Source organism: Narcine bancroftii, chromosome 1, assembly GCF_036971445.1.
Source record: "Narcine bancroftii isolate sNarBan1 chromosome 1, sNarBan1.hap1, whole genome shotgun sequence".
NCBI classification, from domain to species: Eukaryota; Metazoa; Chordata; class Chondrichthyes; order Torpediniformes; family Narcinidae; genus Narcine; species Narcine bancroftii.
Window position 1 is genome coordinate 73,877,426 of NC_091469.1, and position 20,459 is coordinate 73,897,884.

A 20,459-nucleotide genomic window follows, 5' to 3' on the forward strand; every position below is an offset into this window, starting at 1 on the left:
TGAAACTGATTCCTTTTGATCTGAGCAGGTGGTAAAATGGGAATTTTTAAAAAATATTTTGTCAGGATCATTCTGTATCAATTATAGCTGTCAGTAACTTAAACGAAAAAGTACATGGTTATCAACTTGAAGATGCCCATGTTTTTCAATTTGGAACTGTTATTTTGCTGGTTAAATGAACATTGTAACTCTTCTGCTATTAAAATCAAATAATTTGGTTGTGCATGACGGCTATTTTGTTTCTCATAGTCACTGAAATAAGAGGTAAGTTTCCTACTTTTAAACAATGAAATTCAAAGTTATCTTGCCTTAACTAGAAGTGGCGTTAATGGAAAGTGATCGATAAAGAGCCCATGTCAACATAGAAATTAAATTAACGTGCCTTTTTTGCCCAAACTACTGTCTACATCAACTTTCTCACATCAAATATCTTGCACATTTTTAAAAATCAATAGTGACCATTTCCTGAAAGCAGGCTGGCAACAATTTACCTTCATGCATCTGATGTATTTCTGCCATCATTTATCATCAGGTTGACTCTTGTTGCCTTTCCAACAGAAATTGGAGCAATAATGTCCAACCCATGACCTTCATTTGTAATTTCTTGTAAAATATGGAGCAAACTCTGCAACAGGTTGGCAAGGAGAGGGTTGATCTAATTGGTCCCCAGTGAATCATAAATGTGTAGTTGCATGCCTTAACAGATCTTATTTTTAATGCCCTGCATATTTTCCACATTGTTGCCAGGACTTTTAATTATTAGAGCTATGCACAGCAGAGATGTATGCCACATTCTCTGCAGAGTGACGAGAAGGTGGCACAAAGTATCCAGGAAACACACACTGCACAGGACTCCATCTGAACCTCAGATTATGGTAGAAAGGGCATCCACATATATTTAAGTCACATCGTTCTCTCCCTGTCTGCATTTTCTCTCACCTCCAACATAACCTTTTTGTTGCTACAAAGTGAGTTTTCTACCTTCCCATGATTTCTAGAAGAGATGTGGTAGCTGTAACAGACTACTGTGTTAATGCAGAAATTGGGGGTTAAACATCTAAATTCTTTGTATTTTTTTTTCAATTTTGCTGCCTTTTTTTGGTGGCAGGAACTCCCCATTTGGGCATTAGCCATGAACACAGTATTTGTTTACTACAATTTCTGGGCACACTTACTTGAGATCCATTTTTTTTATAATGTGGCCCTTTGAATTCACTTAGTTGGATCCAGTTCTTGGGTCTAATTCCAGAAATCCTGGAGGAAGCAATGTAGGTGTTCAGCAGAATTTGGTATGTCAATAAATTTGATAAAGATGGTGAAAAGAAACAATTTGTGTGTGGAGTTTTGACTGATATACTTGAACAGTTATTTTACATGGGCTTGTTGCATCTGGGTAATGAAAGCCATGTTCAACCTTGATTTGTTTAACCAAATGTATAACCAGATAGAAAGGAAGCAGGTTGATGTGAAGTCCAAAACTAACAATGCAAAGTTTATGCAGGAAATTTTTATTCTACTTTGTTTATTTTATCAGGCAATTCCAAGGTCACACAGATGGAGCCAGCTGTATTGACATTTCAAATGATGGCACCAAACTTTGGACAGGAGGTTTAGATAACACTGTAAGGTCCTGGGATCTCAGAGAAGGAAGGCAATTGCAGCAGCATGACTTCACATCCCAGGTATTTGGAGATCTAAAGTCAACACTAATTTATTTGTATGTCTAAAGGTAAATATAGAACTGAAAAGTAATCACTTGCAAGAAAACAGTTGAAATCCTTCACCAATTACCTTCATGAGCAAATACACAGATGATTACACAAAAGAATAGACCACTGCATAAACCAGTCACAGTATATATTAATGTTTCTAATTTTAACATTAGCTTTAAAGTCATAACTGCAGTCAATAAAAGGCTTGTATCTCTAAGCATACGGCTGATGTTTTGAATTTTGTCTTCAGCCTTTGTGTATTAAAGAGATAAGTGAAGAGAAAGATGTATTACAAATCCATTACTTGGACATTCTTTTGGGGCTTCATGATTTAATAGCATACCAAAAAAAAGTTGGAGATCATTTGTGAATTTAGTGTACAGAAATCTCTGGGTCACAGGACAACTCTCCATTGGTTGGGATTATCACCCTGGGTACATTGGCTATAAGGAAGGTTTCAGACAATAGAGAAAGCCCCTATATGGCTCAGACATGAGTGGGGAAGGGGGGGGGGGGTCAAAATCAAGTTTATGGATCTATTCTGCTGGGGAGCTATTACTGTACAAATAATGGAACTAAACAATGATGAGTTGGCAATTGTTATGTTTGATTTTTGTATCCATTGCACACCTGAGAAGAAGGTGAATGATTCTTCATTTAAAGCCACATCCTTACCTGAGAACATGAGCATCACACTGTTAACTGATGGCTATGATGTGTATCTCTAGTACCTGCAGCACTTCTTTTGAACTGGAGGAGAATGGTAATGGACAAATAAGCAGAACGGATCCTTTGAATTATCAAAGAGGTATACCTTGTCTCTGGGAAAGATGTAGAGATTCAGTTGCCTGCCATAGTTATGGGCCTGAGAATATGCACCAGTGATTACATTGAACACTGAATCATTTTCACTTGGTTTGAGAAACTAGGTTTATCATTGGGGAATGAGGAGATCCAAAAGTGACACATTTTCAGATTACATTGGTCTTACCTGAACACACTACTCATTAGGTGGATTTGAGAGGAGTCAAGGGATCTTCAACTGAGCAGCTCATACGAAATGAATACAGAAAATGGTAGTTTGATGGCCACCATGTCATTACCTGGAACAGTTAGAGAAAGTATAACCCACAATGAAATTGCAATGAATACAGACAGCTATTTCCATAATGATGTATCTTGGGTGGTGATACACTGCCACCATTATAGATGGAATTAGATGTTATCCATTGGACACAAAATGTAAAATGAGCTTAAAAGTGTTAGTAGGAAAGGACAGTAATTTAGCTGATGGATGGATGCATTCAAAAAAGTTGTGTTATGGAACCAAAGGATGTCACAAAGGAACATGGCAATGATTTGGAATGTGATGGTTCCAGATGTGGGTTTGCAGTAAGAGCAGCTTAAATGGGTATCAAAAGAGCACAAAGGCATGTGTTGAGAATCATCCATTTCTAGTGACTGAGTGGCAGACAGTAACAACTAGGAAAATATACATTTTGCACAGGTCAACAAGTGGAGCAATTGCATCACGATGACAGCAAAACATGAGGAAAGGTGGTAGTGATTATAAAATAATCAGTGGAGGCCACTATGAGGAAGAGACATGAAAACCTTTAAAGTAATATGTTGATTAAAGGGTTTGGCCAGGGTTGGGTATCCCAGAGGGAATATTCCAAGCTCAGTGCCAGTGAAAGCAAACTTTTGTGCATAGCTCAGACAGGATGCCATTTTGATAATGGCTTGATAATTTCAGAATAATGGAACTATTCACCAATGTCAGTTGACAGTTTAAAGTACAATCTATATCCTCTTTGAATAGTGTGTAAGAATGGGATCATAACTTTAAAAAAACAGCTGAGTCACTACAAAAGCCCACAGGCACGATAAGAAGCAACAGCCTCACCACAAGATGCTGCAATGAGGTGAGAATGATTAGGAGTGGTAAAGTTGATGTAGACGGTAGTTTGTGCAAGTTCTGGGAGAGTTCAATGTTAATGCAACTGGCTATTTATAGTGGAATGGACTGAATTAAGCAGAGAATGAGTTGGGATCTTTGAAAGAGCTGTATTGCAGTAAGGAGACAATTCCACTGCTCCAAAGATCCTTCTGAATATTGTTATTAGTCGGCTTGAACTCACTAACTTTAGCCAAGTACAGCTCAACCAGAGCACAAAGGAGAGACTGAAAATAGTCATGTCAGAATTGAAGGCCTTGCAGGGAGTCCAGATGGGGAAAGTCAGAGAAGATAAGTTTGTGAATTCAAAGACATTAGCAAGAGACAGAAAACATCCTTGAATACATGGAAGTCAGGACACAAAGCAGAGTGAAAGCAAATGCCAGGATAAAGGGCTTTAAGAATAAACTAAAGCCGAGGTTTTGCACTCGAGTTTGTGTGTGATCATTCAGGAAGCAAATGCAATGTTGTAGCCACTGCTGCAGTGAATAAAGCACAACTGAAGCTGAACCAACAGAGCAGTTTAATGGATTCTTCGCAGGAGTTTAAATACAGTGGCGCGCTATCACAATCACCTGACTTCTGAAGTCATGCACCTCCCAGAGTTCTTTCTGGCCCGTGGCCACCGGGGATTCCTGATCCTGCGGGGGCTGCATCTACAGATGCCAGTTTTATAACAGAGTGGTGCGGTTTGCCGCAATGTGAAGGTTTGAGCTGTTTTAGTGCAAAGCTCAATACCAAGAAGATGGTGATCCAGGGTACATACAAAATGTATTATAGGTAATAAAGGCAGTGATGTTGAGGCATCTGTTGCACAACAGGATGTGAAACCAGATGCTTATGAGAAATTATGCACTGGATTTACTATTATCTTGAGTGGATATTTCAGAGATACCATGTACAGCTTGTTGTAAATAATTAATTGGACAAGGAGACCAAAAGATTGAGCAACAAAATTGCTTGAACTGTAGCTGTATTTTGATGTAAATAGTGTGGCGGTTCACTCATGTGGCAAGTGAACCAACTCCAGCAGTCATGAGCACAGCTGCAGCCAATGACATTCATGGGGACTTTCAGTTCAGGGCAAAGCTTTGGCCTGGAAACTGACTTCACATCTGCCCCAAGAGGCACGAGGGTCGCAGGGTAGTGCGGGCCTCTTAAGTGCATGATTTTGAATCAGTAAATCAGTTGGACTGAAACTGTGCTCGATTCAGCTTGGCTCTTTTGCTCACGGTGGCATACCAGCCACATTGGTGACCCCAAAGGTCCAGTGGTATTTGGACCCAGCATGAATGACAAAATCAACATTGTCAATGCGAACAACTCGGCTCTTCAGATCGCATTTTCATTTAAACTGCCAACTTTCAGGACCACTCAGCATCTCGTCTGGTTTCAACAAGCAGAGGCCCAGTTCCTGGTCAAGAACATTGTCTCCGATGAGATCAGATACTACTATGTGATGGCTGCTCTCGACCAAGAAACGGCAAGCTGAGTAATCGGCTTTGTGCAACTGCCCCCAGAGGCTGGCAGGTACGAGACAATCAAGGCCCCGCTGGTCAGTACATTCGGCCTTTCAAGCCACGAAAGGGCCACGCGGTTACTACATGTGGCGGCCTGGGTAACCATGTGCCATCAGCCCTGATGAGTGACACGCTGGCACTAGCAGACGCCTATAACCCATGTCTACTCTTTGAACAAATCTTCTTGGAGCTGATGCTGGAAGACATCTACTTTCTACTAGCAATCGAGGACTTCTTCGAGCCCGCGTAAGGTGGCCGCTCCCGTGGACATTATGTGGCATGCCAAACAAAATGGTTGAGCCAGCATCAGGATCAATGCTGCATCACGGACATCTAATGGACACAGTAGGGCAAAATCTGGACTTTCTGCTCATCTACCTAGCTGACATCCTGGTAACCAGCCACTCCCGCATTTGCACATCTGCACATGCTCTACTGCTGCCTCAGTGACTATGCCTGGTGATCAACCTCACGAAGGTCCAGTTTACCCTACCCACCATCGACTTCCTGGGACATCAGATCAACCATCTTGAAGTCGTTCCTCTGATGGTAAAAGTGGGAACCATTTGTCAGTTCACCAGGCCCAACACAGTCAAATTCCTTCAGGAATTTGTTGGGATGGTTAACTTTTAGCACCAGTTCATTCCCTCAGTGGCCCAGATCATATGTCTCTTTTTCAAATTGATGTCCAGCAAAGCCAAAGAAGTTCCCTGGATGGAGGAGGCATCAGTGGCTTTCAACCAAACCAAGGATGCTCTAGCCGATACCATGCTCTTGGTCCACCCACCAGTAGACATCCCCACGGCCCTCACTGTGGATGCCTCCAAAGTGGCTGTCGGCAGCATACTTGAACAGCTAATCGAAGGCCAGTGGAATCTGCTTGCTTTCTTCAGTTGGCACCTGTGACACCACCCCCACATACAGAGATCAAGTATAGCACATTCGACAGAGAGCTGCTGGCCCTGTACCTGGCCATCCGGTACTTCCTAGAAGGGAAGGATTTCTTGATCTTCACAGATCACAAGCCCCTCACCTTTGCGTTTGCCAAAGTGTCCGACCCATGGTCAGCCCGTCAGCAGCGTCACCTGTCGTGCATATCTGAATTCACCACCATGATCAGGTCTATCTCCAGGAAGAGCAACATGGTGCCATGGATATCCATCCAGTCAGTACACACTCTTTCTCCAGGGGTGGACTATGCAATGTTAACAGAGGCACCTCAGGTGGACAGTGAGATGCCAACATACCAAACTGCAGTCACTGGACTCTGTCTCGAGGACGAACCCATTGGAACTAGAGGCAGCAAGTTCCTTTGCGATGTATCCACTGGGCAACTCCGGCCAATTGTCCCGATTGCTTTGAGGCGCCAAGTTTTTGACACCTTACACGGTTTAGCCCACCCTTCCATCCAGGCAACTGTCCAGCTGATTGTGGATTGGATTGTGTGGCAGGGCCTACACAAACAGGTCAGGCACTGGGTCAGGACGTGCACACATTGCCAGACCTCCAAAATCCAGAGGCACTTAAGGACACCACTGTAACCTTTCCAGCCATCACATAAGATGTTCAAGCACATGCACATTTTTGGCCCAGTGCCTATCTTGAGAGGAGCAAGGTACCTATTTACAATGGTGGAAAGGTTCACGAAGTGGCCGGAAGCTGTCCCAATCACCGACACGACTGCAGAGACGTGTGCCAGGACTCTGATCACACTTTAGACAAGGGAGTACAGATCACCTCGACTCTATGGTCCATGCTTGTGCATCTCCTCGGAACCCAGTTCCACTGGACGACTGCGTACTATCCACAATCAAATGGCCTGATGGAATGTTTCCACAGGCACCTGAAATCAGCCCTGATGGCACATCACCAAGGACCAGACTGAGTAGACAAACTCCCTGGGTGCTACTGGGCATCCGCCCAGCACCCAAGGAGGACCTGGCAGTGTCATCGGCAGAGCTGGTTGACGGCTCCCCACTCACAGTGCCCAGTGAATTTGTGTCTGTGGCCAAGAGGAGACACCAACGCAGGTCCTGACCAAACTCCGAGAGAGACTTTGGACGCTGGCCCTGTTACCAATGTGCCGCCCTGGAGCAGTGACCTCTTTGTGAGTATGTTTTCATTTGCTGAGGAGCACACAGACTTTCCCTGCAATGGTCATATGAAAGATCCTTCAAGATGGTGCGCTATAATGGGTCAACCTGAGTTCTGGACATTGGTGGCCAGGAAGAGACTTTTAACATTGACGGTCAAAAATCAATAAACCTGACATTGAACGACAAGTTGTGGTGCCACCCACTAAGAGATGAGATGAGGCTGGCCACATAAAATTGACAGAGTACAAGTTACGGTTTCGCCAGTTCTTTTTTTTGGGGGGGGGAGTCATGTGGTGCCTTACCCACTTGGTAAGCGAACCAGCTGCAGCAGTCACGAGTGGGTCTACGGTCAACAGCATCCATGGGGACAAAGCCTTAGCCCCATAGGGTGTGAGAGTTGCTGGGAAGCATGGGTCTCTTAAGCATACCATTTTGAATCAGTAAAGCCGTTGGACTGAAACTCTGCTCATCTCGGCATATTTCTTTCACTCACAGTGGAATGCCAGCCACAACAGTTAACAGATAGGGTGTCTGTAAACTCAGGTTGTCATTTAAGAAATGATTGCTTGCAAATTACTATTGATACATTATTGTACTCAACCACTTGAGTTGACAATTACTGCTGTTAATGAAATATGGTTTATTGCTCTATTTCTGTATATTTGTCTGCACTCAGTGACCATAAAGCTCCTTTGATGCATCATAATGACATGTGCCTGAATAATGTGGTTCAAAGCCACATTCTTTGATATCTATGGGTAGATCTCTGAGATAATACAAATAGAGACATTCCCCAGGCAATTGATTCCTGATTATTATCCAGAACTTTCTCCATTCCTATGAATATGCTTATTTGTGAAACATTGTTAGTTTACTATTTTCACATCTACTAAATTAGTGATTACCTGTGCAATGCATTAGAAGATCTTTGGTTCATGTGAACATTTATTTTTAACACTAATAAAATTCACCTCTATTTGCTGAATCACAGTCTATATTGCAATTAAAAATGTATTGTAAATAGTTTACTTATTGATGGCAGTGTTCCTAATTATTGTAAATTATACAGATTATAGTTTATTTGAGCGTGGAAAGCTGAATTAAAACTATTGATGAGTTGAAATGATGCAAATACAACTTTGGTGTTCTAACCACTACTGTATATCAATCACTGTTCATTATTTTTTGGAATACGGATTCATAGTATTCAAGAGCATAAATGCCAATTAAATATTTTTTTTTCTCTAAAGATCTTTTCTCTTGGATACTGTCCTACCGGTGAATGGCTAGCTGTGGGAATGGAGAGTAGTAATGTGGAAGTGTTACATGTAACAAAACCAGATAAATATCAGTTGCACCTCCATGAGAGCTGTGTTCTGTCTCTTAAATTTGCTTACTGTGGTAAGTCATCAGAAACTACTGAATTGTTCCATTTATGGTTTGCTCTCTCTTTTAATCAGCCAATTTTTATTAGTGTTGAAATTCCATATCACAAGGCAAAAATGAATTGTCAAAAACTAGATGATAAATAATGATCAGCTGCCCTGTACAAGTGAAGCAAACATTTGGAAATTGGTAAAAACACATAGACGGAGCAGGTCAAGCAGTGTCCTTTCTGTAGCAAAGATAAAAATACATAACTGACATTTCATCAACCCTAGGAAAACCAGGAACAATATTTGAGATTGAAGAAAATGCCTGATTTGCAAATATCTGGGGAAAAAAAAGAGTATTTGGTAAATTGTACTTCTCAGAGAGTTGTTGAAATGATGCAAAACTATCAAAAAAAAATCTCTGAAATGTTCAATACCTTTTCTCTGCCATATTTGAAAAGTAGAATCTTGCAAAGCTGGTTGGAAAAGGTGATTGAATAAAATTGGACTTGAAAGAAAACAAAATCATGAAATCCAAAATGTTTCCTGAACTGAACCCATACTCACAGAATATCTGACAACTGGATTGACAATTGATTTGTATAAAGAAAAAGGTGGGGGGAGGATTCAAGAAGCGCTGGAATGGAAATTGTAACCCATGATGGACAATCAACTCGGTTATTAAAATATAATGAAAATGAAAGGTTACGTATATTGACCTTACCAATAATAAAACCTAAAGTTAGCTAGTGACATAACTTCATTTTTAAATTTTTATAAATGAACTTTTTTTAGATGAGGATGCTTACCCTTCCAAATACAAGCAAGTAAAGAAAAAACAATTTGGGATTAAAAATTGGTATAGATTATAAAAGGTATAAAAATTTAGGTAAAATGTCCATTTTAAATATGGCCAACCAAAATTATAGATTGGAGAGAAATGCATGCAAGATTGTTTCATATGATTTAATAAGTTAAACATTTTTTCAAAGAAAATGTTCTTACAATTTTTAGTAACTAAGATACCAAGATAAATTAATTGATTTCTCAGAATCTTTAAAGGAGAACTAGTATACACTGAAGCAGATGTATTCAAAGGAAGAATTTTACTTTTATGTAAATTTAAGTTGTATCCTGAAAACTGACAACATATGGGGGTGGGGGGTGGGGAAGATATCAGGATGTGTAAAGTAAAAGATCAACTGTATAGAGAGAGACTTTATGTTCAATTCCCTTCCTCCAAATCCCAGATTTCTTGATATTTGCGAAATACAATCGCTAGAGGCTCTATGATCACATCAAAATGTATTGTACTTAAGCAGCATCCTTGGTGGGTGCCCCTTTGAAAATTGAAAGGCCGAGACATTTGAGAGTTAGTAAGAATTGAATGCTGTAATTTAATCCATGGTCCAAATTAAAATTTTTCTAAGATTGTAAATGAATACCCCACTCCACCTGAATAAATGTTTTCTTAGCATCTAGAGAGAGAACACATTCAGGGACTGTTCTAGAAGGTAAATATAAAATATCCATTAAGTAAAGAATATTAAAATAGATTAATGGATTTTTATAAAACCAGTCTGATCTTCTGAAACAATTGATGGCATAATGTTCTTCAATCTAAGGCCAGACCGTTGGCCAGAATTTTAACATCAGTGTTTAATAAAGAATTTGGCCTGTAGGAGGAGCACTCCATTGGATCTTTATCTTTCTTTGGTATGAGTGAAATACATGCCTTGTTGAATGATGCCGGTAATTTATCATGTTTAAACAAGTCAGATAATACAGAGCCTAAATGAGGTGCAAGCAATTGAGATAATTTTTTTTAAAACTCCACAGGGAATTCATAAGGTCCTGGAGATTTTCTTGTTTGTAATAAAGAGATAGCAGCAACTATTTCCTCCTGAAATATAGGCTTATTTAAATTAATTCTATCATCTGAGGATAGTGCAGGAATATTTAAATGATTCACAAAATCCTCCATCGTATTATTATCATTTGTAAATTGAGAAATATAAAGTCCTAAGTGGAATTTCTTAAAAGTATCATTTATTTCAGAATGATCTGTCATTATCCTGCCATTTTCCATTCAAATCTTTGCAATTTGGCACTTAGTTGTGAATCCCTCTCAACTGATTAGCTAAAAAAAAATTGACCTGATTTCTCTCCATGAATATAAAACTGATATTTATTCTTCAAAAGTTGATGTTCAATTGGATGTGATGAGGGGTGATCAAACTTAGTTTGGAGTTTGATTTTTTTAATGTTTTCTTCATGGTTTTTAACCTGAGAATATTGTTGATCTAACTGTTTAATTTGAATTAATTCTATTTTTTCTTTACTAGCCTTTCTTTTTTAATTTACAGTATAAAATAATTTGCCACTAAGATAAGTTTTCAGGATGTCCGATACAATCAAACTAGAAGTTCTAATGTAGTATTAGATTTCAAAGAAAAAAGTTATCTGTTCCTCCATAAATGTAAAAAAAATCTGAGAGCAATGTAAACGCCAATGCTTACCATCATGAGCGAAGTCTGGAGAGAGCAAAGATAATATGGCAGAGGCGTTGTCTGAGATAACAATATTTTGATGTTCACAAGAATAGGTCAGTTTGTTATCAATAAGAAAATGGTCAGTCCTTGAAAAGGTATGGTGAGCATGTGGAAAAAAATGAATACTCTCCTATTAGGATGAAAAAAAACACCAAAAATACCATAATTTGATTTTTTTTAAAAAGAATGAATTGCTATGGTGGACTTGATCACTGTAGCAGGGTTAATAGAGGAATAATCCAAAACAGGATCTAATGAGCAATTAAAATCCCCACCAAGTACCAGAGAATATAAGATCAGGTCCAGTAGGGTTGAAAAAAATTATTCAAAAAAACTCTGCTTCATCTACATTAGGAGCATAGCTATTAGCTAATACTACTATCTTATATAATTTCCCACAGAAAATAACATAAAGACTATTTATATCTGATACAACACTATGCTGAACAAAGGGAATATTTTCATTAAAAAGTATTGAAGCTCCCCTGCTTTTATCTTGAAAAGTAGAATGAATGTGTTGTCCCCTCAACCAGAACATAAAACAAGAGTTATTACATCCACGTATGTGTGTTTCTTATTTTAAAAAAAGTGACTGTAGTTTTAAGCTGCTTGACATGTGAGAACAATTTCTTTCTCTTGAACAGATGGTTTAATCCATTCATATTCCAACTAACAAAATTGAATTGATTAGCCATTATTAAAAACTAATAGTGTGGATTGATTAAGATGCATATTATTCAAGTCGCAGATGTCAGCCTTACAGCCAAAAGAACCAAAAGAACATTGAAGATGAGCCTTAGAATGCTAGTATTTATAAAAGTTCCCAGAGCCATGTCAATGTTAGAAAAACATTCCCCTCCCTAGTCCTTATTTCCCAAATCCAGAAATCTGCTGAAAAAATCAACAAGGTCTCTGTAAATAAAATATACCCAAAGCATGTTATCTCATACTCCCAAGATTCAAATATAAATATTCTCTCCACTTCTAATTAGAACAAGGTTATGTTTAGTCTTCAACCAAGCATAACAAAAAAAAAATTAGTTACAGAGTTTCTCAGGCAATTTTAAATTTTTTAATAATTTTAATAATTCTAATTCTAATAAGTAGCAACATTAATTGATTTCCATCTTTACTAATTATTACTATATAAATGTCCTTGTATAAAGTCAACTTTGGGAAAGAAAAGAGGTTGGTTGTAGGGTGGAGTTCAAAATAAAAATGGCCTTATTGATGCAAGAACATGAACCCCGTAGATTTTAAGGGATTCTCAGACCAAAAATTAGATAAAAATGGGATGAAGGACTTGAGCCTGAAATGTTGGTTGTGTATCTTTATCTTTGCTGAGACACTTTTTGACCTGCTGAGTTTCTTCAGCATTGTGTTTTTATTATATTCACTGTACCTTTTCACACAAGTGAAGGACGGGTAAGAGTTGGGATGGGGACTTCAAGCCTTGAGTCCATGATGGTTGGACTGAATAAATGCAATTTGACTCATTGGTTAGGACCACACTGTTTCCACATGTGAAGGGTACATTTGTCCATTGTTCACTTCAAGAAATAGCCCTTCAAAATTGACCAACAGTCTCTCATCATGTGTACAAAATGATTGAGATTTTTATGGCAAGATATTCAATATGACCTCTTGGACAGTTGAGAACTTTTATTTAGAATATTAGAATGCAAAGACTTTAAACTCTTGTGTTTTATTGAAGAGAGGAGAATTAAAGGATAGAACCATGAGTAACAGACTAATGTTAAAATTAGGCTTGATATTGGATGGTAAATTTAATGTTGTATTTCTACAGGTAAATGGTTTGTAAGCACTGGGAAAGATAACCTTCTGAATGCATGGAGAACACCATATGGAGCAAGTATATTCCAGGTATTTTCTTGGGGGGGGGGAGGGGAGATCAAAAACAAAAATGTATTAAAAATAATCTTAAAGGAAATATAATAGATTCAGAATTATGTGGCTATTTGATAAATTTGTACTGGTGTAAGCAACCAGAAAATTATAGTGTGGCACAACTGGTTCAGTCTTATCCTTTATGATGGAAAATTATCATTCTTATTCTGTTTCAACTTTTTGTGACTCACATTCCATGGCAGCATTGACATGATTTTCTTGTGAAAAGCCTTTGGAAAAAGTCTTAAGAGAGGGAATGAGTGGATGGTGGAGAGGTTGGAGCTGATAATTCAGGTGTTATTTATGCAGTGAATTATGATCAGGAATCTCAAAAGTGATGGAAATCATTTTTAACTTGCCATGGAAATCTATTGACTTGAAAAGAAATGTTTGTATGGTTAATAGACAGAATTGGAAGCAATTACATAGCTCTTTTAAAGAAAGAATGAAGTACATTGAAAACCTTTATGTTCGGCTCTTTAGGAACAATGGATAGAACCAATCAGGTTTTGGCTTTTGGCCATTCAGTGGCACTGTTTTATCTTTAATTGAAAATTAGATTTATAGGGTGTATAGGGAGTAGTACCTCACTGTTGATCGATACCAGTGGTTTTCAGACTTTTTTTCTTTCCACTTACATACCACCTTTAATAATCCCTATGCTATCGGTGCTCTGTGATTAGTAAGGGATTACTTAAGGTGGTATGTGAGTGGGGGGAAAAAAAGTTGAGAATCACTGCTCTCGACCCAATTGTTACTGAAATATTTTGCTTGAGAAAAGTTGTCATTGGCCCATTTCCTTTGGAGTTATGAAACTGTGCACATAACGAGTCGATTGGGTACAATTAAATCAGTGGTTTTTACTAACTTATCTGATCTTTCTTCATGGTTGACAGTTTCTGATTCAGGCTACATCATCTTAAACTCCACTGTACTCACTGCAGTGTAATGAGATGTTTCACCCAACTGTACTGAAGCTATGGTCCAATTTTTATTATACCTGAATCCATTCAGCCACCTTGCCCTTTTATTGTTTGCCTCAGGTGAAATATGCATTTGTAACTATCCTATTGATCTCTTCTGTCACCCGTGAGACTTGTATATATCTATTTAAAAGTCAGTTCTTCCACCTATTTTAGCATCTTCCTGTATTTTTGTGTTTCATGAGTTGTTCCCAAAAACATAAGCCACTTGACCATCCAGTTCCCTACTTGACCAAACAATTGACAAGCTTACTGTCAACAACACAGCCAATTTTTTTTTAAAAAGATTTGCCCACTATCTTAATAAAGCCCTATATTTAAATATGAATCATTATTGTGTACTGCAGATAGCAGGAGACTGAGTGGAACCCAAGTGGGAGCACCCTTCTAAATGCAATAAATAATTGTCAATTGCTGTGCTTTGTCTCCTGCAGCCTTTGGACCTTTCTCTAAAGTCCATGTGGACTATCGGTCTCATTGGCTGTTTAGTACCTTCTCCTGGAATGTATTCAAGTTGGACAAACAGATCCCCCTCTTCAAATATCCATTCTAACTATCCTTGATAAATTGGCCTTTCTCTACTTCAGAATTTAAAAAGAAATTACCCACCATTGAAGTCAGTGGGGTGTTCTTTACCTGTGGCATCATGACTCGAGCAAGGTGTCTTGAAGAATAATAGAGCTGCAGAGATTATATCGCTTGCTTGTTTTTACTGTCAAGGATGTGTTTCATCCAATCCTACACAAAGATACTGAGCTCAACACTTCATCATTTACTATCTTTATCCTATGTAATACTTTACACTCGTCTATCTTAACCTTATTGTCACCATCACCCACCTCTTTTGTGGAAACAGCCTTTAATAATCTTACCCACATCCTCCACTTCCACTTTTAGGATACCATCATGGCTCAAGATAGGCCCCTATGTTCCTTAGTTACCCTGTAACTGCTTTTGGAATTGTTAATTATTTTTTGATTTTTTTCTTAATTTGATATCAATATTTTTTAATGTTCTCTTGTTGTTTTCCTATCATTATAAAATCATTCATAGAGATTTTTCTTTTCTCATTCTAGTCTAAGGAGTCCTCATCGGTGCTGAGCTGTGATATCTCAGTGGATGATAAATACATAGTCACTGGCTCTGGGGATAAGAAAGCATCCGTCTACGAAGTTATTTACTAAAATCTATTGATGAGAAAATGTGTTTAAGAACTGTCTTTTTATCTACAAAATAAAACAAGATGGTATCTTCCTGACCATCTATTCATTACGGTGAACCTTAACGTTGATACTTGAAGACTGATGATCACCACACCAATGAGCGACTGGATTAAAAGAAACCAGGAATTGAACTGGGCGCAATTAGCTGTTTTGGTAGTACCAAGAAAATTCCAGGACCCGGCTTTGTAGAACCCTGGATTATTAGAAGAGCATTTGAATCCTCTGACCTCACATTGTATTTTTGTTATTTCCTGAATTGCTGCATTTGTGGAGTTGCCGAACCAAATGTTCATTTGTTCTTTGAAAAACATTCTGTCCTTTTGTAGTGCAATGGTGTTCCGGGTAAACCTGGTTCCTGCTTTTGCATCTTGTGAAATGTATTTTGTATCTTGTTGGAGTTCAAACATTTGTACAAATTGTAAATATTCCGTTTAATACAGTAAAGACAGTATTGAAACAAACTGGGGTTTTGGATACTTTTTTAAAACAGCAGAACAAGCAGTGTTATAATTGATGCCTTTGCTTCAAATGTAAATGGATTCAAAGATGAAAGAAATGTACCTTTATTAAATTAAGTGAGCTGAAAAGAAGAGAAATTAAATTAATCTCCAAAGAGGCACAGGCAAAAATAAATGCATTTCAAGACTTGATGTGTAATTCCTGTGCCAGTAAATGTGGCAATAGCTGCAATAATTTTTGTTTTAGTGTTTTTTTTTGTCCCCAGCATAGCGTAACCTCACACATCAGTGGTTTAAAATGCTTTCTGGATTATCCCCAGATTTCAAAATTAACTTCCTATCCTCTGCCTGTGGACTCTCTTAGAAGTGGGCATGCTGAGAACCATCTGCAGCTTGGTGGAGTGCCCATACGCTCTGCCTCCTTCAACATTGATTAGTCATCGTTTTGTCACTTCCATAATGCTCTCTTGGATTTGGACCAAAATCTCCTCTTGACTTCTTTTCAAAATTGGTTTGCTGAGTGGCATCTGTGTTCTAGGTAGTGCCCCATGTATTTGAGTCCCTGCAAACTGTGTTGGCTCTTTTCTGACTTTGATAAAGTCTAACCTCAAGCTTTTCTGAAGATTCTGAATTGTTTTGCAATGTTGGTGCACCAAGATCGACAGTGCATCCAGGTTCTGAATGTTTTTGTGTAAAATACATTGTCCTCCTTCAATATCTTTCATTTCCTTTGAAATAATATAAGAAATACCATCCTTGCATTCTAGGCTGGCTGAATAAAACACTAATATTGTGGATAATATAAACAAAACAATCAATACAGGTATAAAGAAAATTAATGTATTTAATTACTTCACACATAATCAATGCACTTAGTGTTGCCAACTCTTGAAAACTGCTTTCATATGTTTCATTTTTATTTTTCAGGTCTGGGCATCACTGGCATGGCCAGAATATAATTGCCATTAAGGCAGGGTAAGCCACCTTCTGAGAATCCTTGCTGTCCTGCTAGTGAAGATACTTCCACAATGCTTTAGGGAAGGAAGTTTTCCAATTTCAGTGGCCGACAATGAAGAAATCCTTACATATTTACAGCTGGGAATTGGGTGTGACTTGGAGGTGAAACCTGCACTACTGATGTTCTAATGCAGATGAAGACCTGATCCTGCTGGGTGATGGAGGTTGTGATTTTGGAGGTTGCTGTTAATGTAGTCCAAGTGAAGGACTTTTTTTTTCAGATGGTGCACACTGCATCCATGGAGAGTATGCAAGATTGGGAACATCAAGGTTTGCAGTGGGGGAAAAATTGAATTTATCCTCACAAACTACATGATTGAAAAGTAAAGCTTAGAAATTAGATCCATTAATTAAGATTTTACATCCTTTAATGGATGTAATTTAGGTTACATTTTGCACCAATCTTTTCTGAGTGAGCACCCATCAGGAAATTAGCCCACACAATTAACCCTTCTTACCTGAAGGCCAGCATGCACTACTAATATTACAAGTTGTACAGCGATCGTTTCCACTTTTATTGCCATAAGTTGATGTTTTTGGGTGCAATTCATGACTTTTTGTTGAATGTGTATGGTGTAGCCTGAAGTTTTATTTAATCGGATTTGTTTCTTTTTAAAGGAGCCCTCTGCAGATGGCAAGAGATCTGACATGTCAGAATTTGTTACAGACTGCTAAATGACTTCCAAAGTCCACAGGTGTGCTTAAATTAACAGAGAATATTTACGTTTCAGCATTTTGCTGCTGACATACTCATTCTACGGGTGTCTCAATAGTGACACCACTGGAAGTATTTGAAGCTATATTCCTGGCTGAGTCTGATGTGGACTGCAGCCCATGTTGGCCTCTGTCACAAATCTCTGCAGCCATGGATGTTATTTTCTACCAACACTCTTGTGTTTAGAATCATTTGTAGCAGGAAAAAAGCATTAATATGCAAAAAAATTACATTCTTAAGTAAAATCACATAAGCAGGTGCTTTTTCTGCTTCATTGATTTAAGAAAGGGATCAGTTCCTGGAAAACATTTTGTAAGGATGGACAAAATTCATTATGGGGAATTGTGGTGCAGAATAGTCCCACGAGTGAAGATAAGAGTGAAAAATAGATCTGTAAATTTGAAGACATATAACCCAAAATGTCAGTCATATTAAGGAGAAACTTTGTAAACTGAATATAATGAATGGTGTAAGATCTGTATGTTGGTGTTGAAAACTTAGAGAGATATTCCAGTGACATCTGCATGACTGCTCTTTTTATTTGAATCTCTACAGATATCCTTACTGATTCATCCTGCTGTTGCCTGGATGAGCTGGTTTTCGACTGAAACACATTGAGGGAGAACTCTGTGATGACTGGGTGTGAGGTAAAGGTGAGCATTTGGCTTGAGTTTATATTGGCAGATGATGCCATCATGGGAGGGGACATTAAAGGGTTGAAGCTGCACACAATTTGACTCTCAGGCATGGTAGTCAATGGAGCTACAATCTGATGGCACTCAGTCTACTCCACTTTTGTTTCAGGCCTACAGTCAAGGCAGCTGATGGGGCTTGAACCACTGGGGTCTGGGTTCCAGTATCTGTTACAAACAATCCTCTCTCCTGAGTCTACTCTCTGCAGTGTCTCAGGATTTAAGAGGGAGTGAATGCAGAGGAGTGAGTGGGTAACTAGAGATGTTTCCCTGTGCCACATTTTCTGGAGTAAGAGAGAGATATACTCAGCCATGACATCCCTGTTGATAGGAGAATAACCTGCTGATATACAGCATCTCCCTGTTGGTGATGAACAGCTGATGCTCCAGAAGAATTCCTGTGTCTATGGAGAGCATAATCTGTTCATTAATAATAGTTTTCTGTGGACAATTCCCCATAGGCCTTCTTAACTATCCTATCAACCTGCACAGAGACCTTGAGGGATGTATAGATTTGGACCCCAAGGTCCTCTGTTCATCTACACTCTTAGATAACTGACCATTAACCCTGTAGTTACCCTTCTGGTTTGTCCTTCCAAAATGCATCAACTCACACTTATCCAGATTGAACTCCATCTGCCACTTTTCCACCCAACTCTGCATCCTGTCTGCATCCTTTTGTAACCTATGACAACCTTCAGCTCATCCACAACTCCTCCAACATTTGTATCATCCGCAAGCTTACTGACCCATCCTTTTGCCTCTTCATCTAGGTCATTTGTAAAAATCACAAAGAGCAGGAGTCTCAGAACAGATCCCTGCAAAACTCCTCTAGTCACTGACCTCCAGGCAGAATATTTTCCTTCCACTACTATTCTTAACTTCCTACATGCAAACCACTTTTTTATCCACACACCAAGGTTCCATGAATCCCTTGCCTTGTGACTTTCTGAATCTACCACCCTATCCACATCAATGTCTTTTATTATCTCCTCAAAATCCTCATTTAGGTTCATGAGGCATGACTTTCCATTCACAGAGCTATGCTGACAATCCTGACTAGACTGGACTTCTCCAAATACTCATACATCCTATCCTTAAGAATGCTTGCTCTCCAATAGTTTGCACACCACTGATGTCAGACACACCTGTTTATAATTCCCAGGATTTTCCCTATTAACTTTTCGAAACAAGGGGACCACATTTGCCATTCTCCAATCCTCCAGCACCTCCCCTGGGGCCAAAGAAGACTCAAAGATCAGAGCCACTGCCCCTCTTCCCTCACTTCCCACAGCAACCTGCGGTACATTGAATCCAGCCCTGGGGACTTATCAACTTTAATGTTTTTAAGAATATCCAATGCTTCCTCTTTCTTAATCTCAACATTGTTCAGCGCACAAGCCTGCTTTATACCAACCTCCCCTCCGATCAAGGTCCTTTTCTCTTGTGAATACTGAAACAAAGTATTCATTTAGGACTTCCCCAACCTCCTGCGCCTCTAGGCACATGTTTCCTCCTTTATCCTTCAGTGGTCCCACCTTCATTTTCTTCATCCTTCTGTTCTTCACATATGCATAGAATGCCTTGGGCGTTCTCCTTAATCCTACATGCCAAGGGCTTCTCATGTCCTCTTCAAGTTTCCCTAAGTCCTTCCTGACCCCCATATACTTTTCATCCAGTTTTAATCAGTTCTGCTATTTCTCATGGTATCAGACTCCAGGATCATGCTGTGAGGTGACATCACTCTCCTCCTCCTCCACTCTCTCCAATATCCCCTCTTACTCTTCCTCTTCCATTGCTTCCACTTCTGGTCATGGAATATCCTGAAATATTGCAAAGACGAAACATGAAAGACCTTCTTCTGTTAAGATGTTATCAAAGTTTCTGTGTGGTGACACAGCAGCATGGATGGCAATGAAGGAATCTAATGCTGACTAATCAAAAGCACCATCTAAGCAGCAAGTGCAAGGTACAATGTCCTTGATCATCAAGGACCATACCTGATGCATTGCACATCACACTTGCTGTGGAGGTGGCTAAGGTCTTGGTGGCCTCGCTGCCCATGAATCTCAACATAGACTCCTCCATCAGGGCCAGGCACCATACACATGAGATGTCCTCTGTTCCTTTCATACTGGAGAGATTGATATTGAGTTTATTTTCATTACCCAATAATTGAAACCTTGGCTTCTGTGTATAAGAAATGGTAATGTGGAGGGGGGGTGGGGGGGTGGAACATGGGGATTCTGGAAT

General features: G+C 39.0%; 1 protein-coding gene and 1 long non-coding RNA gene across 8 annotated transcripts in view; both read left to right on the forward strand.

Annotated features, from left to right (window-relative positions):
• Positions 1–15,785, forward strand: part of LOC138759741 (transducin-like enhancer protein 1) — a 149,071-nt gene extending 133,286 nt beyond the window's left edge. For all 6 annotated transcript variants that reach the window (XM_069930352.1, XM_069930370.1, XM_069930353.1 and 3 more), the window contains 4 exons: positions 1,535–1,682; positions 8,536–8,686; positions 13,018–13,094; positions 15,178–15,785. In XM_069930352.1, the coding sequence (XP_069786453.1) occupies positions 1,535–1,682; positions 8,536–8,686; positions 13,018–13,094; positions 15,178–15,285 (484 nt within the window). In that variant the 3' untranslated portion in view covers positions 15,286–15,785. The remainder of the gene's footprint in view (positions 1–1,534; positions 1,683–8,535; positions 8,687–13,017; positions 13,095–15,177) is intronic.
• A 353-nt stretch (positions 15,786–16,138) lies between these two features.
• LOC138759806 (uncharacterized) lies at positions 16,139–18,162 on the forward strand. 2 transcript variants are annotated; one of them, XR_011355105.1, is made up of 5 exons: positions 16,139–16,456; positions 16,550–16,605; positions 16,710–16,757; positions 17,418–17,494; positions 18,070–18,162. It is a non-coding gene; the product is annotated as an uncharacterized lncRNA (long non-coding RNA). The 2 variants fall into 2 exon arrangements; XR_011355111.1 differs by lacking the exon at positions 16,139–16,456 and having other exon boundaries at positions 16,522–16,605.
• Positions 18,163–20,459: the final 2,297 nt, after the last annotated feature.